This window comes from Pygoscelis adeliae, unplaced genomic scaffold, assembly GCF_000699105.1.
Source record: "Pygoscelis adeliae isolate BGI_AS28 unplaced genomic scaffold, ASM69910v1 Scaffold79, whole genome shotgun sequence".
NCBI lineage: Eukaryota > Metazoa > Chordata > Aves > Sphenisciformes > Spheniscidae > Pygoscelis > Pygoscelis adeliae.
This window is the reverse complement of record NW_008825532.1, coordinates 3,823,036-3,826,223: the sequence shown is the minus strand read 5'-3', so window position 1 is coordinate 3,826,223 and position 3,188 is coordinate 3,823,036. Positions and strand designations below refer to the sequence as shown.

The 3,188-nt window shown below is 53.0% G+C and overlaps 1 protein-coding gene across 1 annotated transcript in view; it reads right to left on the bottom strand.

The window, feature by feature from the left end:
* DOCK11 (dedicator of cytokinesis 11) overlaps window positions 1-3,188 on the bottom strand; it is a 90,329-nt gene that overhangs the window by 81,985 nt on the left and 5,156 nt on the right. Inside the window, exon 3 of the mRNA XM_009331757.1 lies at window positions 2,897-3,063. Within this exon, the coding sequence (XP_009330032.1) occupies window positions 2,897-3,063 (167 nt within the window). The remainder of the gene's footprint in view (window positions 1-2,896; window positions 3,064-3,188) is intronic.

Here is a 3,188-nt window from a genome sequence, read left to right as displayed (position 1 = left end):
AAGATGTCCTTTACACAGCCCATCTGTGAACGTGATGCAAGGCCAGAACAACAGCCGGGATGTTGCAAACACCAGTGCAGTAAGAGGAAACAAAAGAGCCCCAAGTGAAAGCTGCACTTCATCCTTCCCCATCCATGGGGACCAAAGTGCCTCTGAGCTCCCCACCACAGCCTACGCTTACTTTCGCTGCTACAGCTCCGGATTACAGCTCTGCTTATACCACGACAGAGCAGCACTGACTGCATCCTAGCAGCCAAAGGGCAATGGGTGGGACACGGGTACCCCAGGACACCTCGGAAAGGGACAACCTCCCTTTGCTGCTGATGTCCGACCACCACCGTATCCAACGCTTCCCTTTCACAAGCACAAAGGAGCAAAGCCCTGCCAGAAGTCACCAACCAAACTCCCACCAACTTCCCTCCAGCTTTGCAAACCAAAGAGATGCGTAGCTATTCTCCTAGTGCTAGACAAGCATAAATGGAAAACCAGGAACAGAAATAAGATGACATGAGCTTCACTGCACCCGCAGGACAGCAGTTTTGGAGCTGCATTGTACCAGGCATCACACTTGCTCAGGCTGGCCGTGCAGGAGCACGGCGCTCCTGGCTGGAGATGCGTCTCTTTTAATGCACAAATTATGGCTCCATACAAGCTGACTGCTTCCATGATGTTAAAAGCTTTCCTCACTGTTAAAAACTTTCCTCACTGAGACGTTTTCGTTTACTACTATTTCATTCACTGACTACAAATGGCTTCTTACTCCAGACAGTTCCTTGTCTTGAGGGAGTGCCTTGAATGCCCAAAATGCTGAGCTCAATCTATAGGCATTGAAAGAGCCCTATAGTGCCCACTCTTCCTGTGGATGAAGTTGTGTGCTCTGGTACCCACAGCATTAACTCTGCTCCCCACCTGTTCATCTCATCCATGCTCACCACCACAGATACCTGTGGTTTCAGCTACGATTGCCCCGAGGCAAGCAGGCAGCCAAGGTACCTGACAGGATCACCGAGGGACAGGCAGGGTATCTCCAGGGTCTTGGGGAGTATTAAACTGTTCACATGCTTTTATTGACTTGACATCACCTGCTGTGTCCAGGCTGCAGGAAGGGGATGGGATCCTGCCAAGCAAGGTCCCTAGTGCGACTCCAGTCTGCTTCAGACTACCAGAAAGCCCCAGCTCCCGACACACCGCACTGCACGCTGCCAGCGTGCTCCATCCACTTAGCAAGCGCCAGCCCCTGCTCCCCACATACTCATTGACCACCCCCTGCCTCCCAGGGGCACCAGTGAGCTCAGCACTGCCCCAGGGTGAGGCAGAGCTGGGACTGCAGTCTGTTGGCACACACCTGATGCTGGGGCCTTTGGTCTCCCCCACTTTTCCCGTGGCAAGGAGGGGGCAGACGGGTAGGGGATGTGCTCACGCCACGCTCTGCAGCTGCCCAGCTCATCAGCGCCAAGACTGAGCCTCGCTTGGGGAGGAGGATCAGAAACTATGGCTTTTCAGTCTCCCCCTCTCTCCACCACTCCCCACCATCATTTCTCGGGATGCCCTCTCCACCCTCCCGACAGCCAGCACACCAGCGCATAGACATCCCTTCCTCGCAAGGACGATGACCTGGTAGATGGAGAGGAACCACCTTTTTCTTGGAGCAACCTGGAAAGCATGAACCTCATTCTTAATCACTGAGGGCAGCCAAAGTACCACCTGAGACAGTCCTATAAGCTTATGCCACCTCCTTCCCTGCTCCCTGAACACTGCAGTGTCTTATGGCTCTTCCTAGTGATGCAGGAGTGCTGGGATTTATCCCTTGCTGCTGAACTGTCGGAAGCAGGAAACTCTGCCAAGACCTGGGAATCAGAGACACCTGCGCTCACCCTCCTCCAGCGCTTGGCTGCAAACACGCTAAGCAGCACAGCAGCTCTGGGGGATTTGCCTGTCAGAAAGAGAGAGACGTTGGCAGGGACAGTGTGGGCAATGAAACCCTAGAGAGGATCAGAAAGAGAGCGGCTGCTGATGGATGCTGGACTCTGCCGGCTCCTTTGGGTTGCTGTCAAGGTTTTAGTTATTGCAGTCCCACCCATCCCTTCCCTTTCTGACAGAAGGCACCTGGCACAGGCACCGAGTAACCATTTGCCTGTAGGATACCAAAGCTCTTCAGGTCCTATACAAACAATTTCATGTTTAATGAGAGGTTCCATCAGCTTGTACAAAGCATTTGTCCCTATGTATTGTTGATGAAAGAGGGAAAGCAAATCACATGGGAGCCCATAAGGATCCCTGAACAACTGCACATAGGAAGCAATAGCCACGGCACCCGGAAATCCGACTGGATTATCACCGTGGCTTTTTTCAGTTTTAGAAATCAGTAAATTTACAAGAAAACTCTGTTTTTGAAAGAATTGTTTAAAATCCTCCATTTATTTAACAGCACATGCCATTTAATCCGAGAGTAGACAACTAATAGGAATTATTCACTGAACTTGTACTGCACTTTCTGCATATCCCATTGACTAACCTTCCATCAAAGTCAAGGTCAAAGTTGATTACATGCTAGAGTAATTCAATGAGCAACAGTGAAATACATCCAACAAAGCCCAGGGAAGCTGTGAACTGACCCCAGCATCCACCCAGGGTACAGCAGCTAACGTTTGCACAGCTGCGAGCACAACAAAGACAACCTGCTGCAGCATCCCACATGCAGGGATGAAATGCATCTGATAAAGCACACGACCTTCACCCCAGACATTTGAGCGTGATTCCCGGGATACATCGGACTCCCGGCTTACGCCAGCGCCCGTGACTCTCTCTCACCTTGCCAGGCTGCGCCCTTCAGTCCTGCCCCATTTATTTGCCAGTTTTCTGTTGCCTGCACCCTGTGCAGGGTGAGCTCCGTTACCCGTTTGCTCAATGCCCTGCACGGATTAATGAGGATCTCCTCATTAACTCCTGCTCCCACCACACAAGCCCGAACTAACCCCAGGCGGTGCAAGTGCCGGTTCCCTGCGACCCTCTCATCTCCGAACTGCGCCCAGACAGGCACGGTGACGGCAGGTGGCACGCGGGCTGGAAGGCGGGAGGGCGTGACACAACGCATACGGAGGGGAACCCGAAGAGGGAATTCTGCCCCTGCCCTGCCCTTCCCCATCCCGTGCCTTGCCCAGCCGCGCCCTGCCCATCCCTCGCCCAGC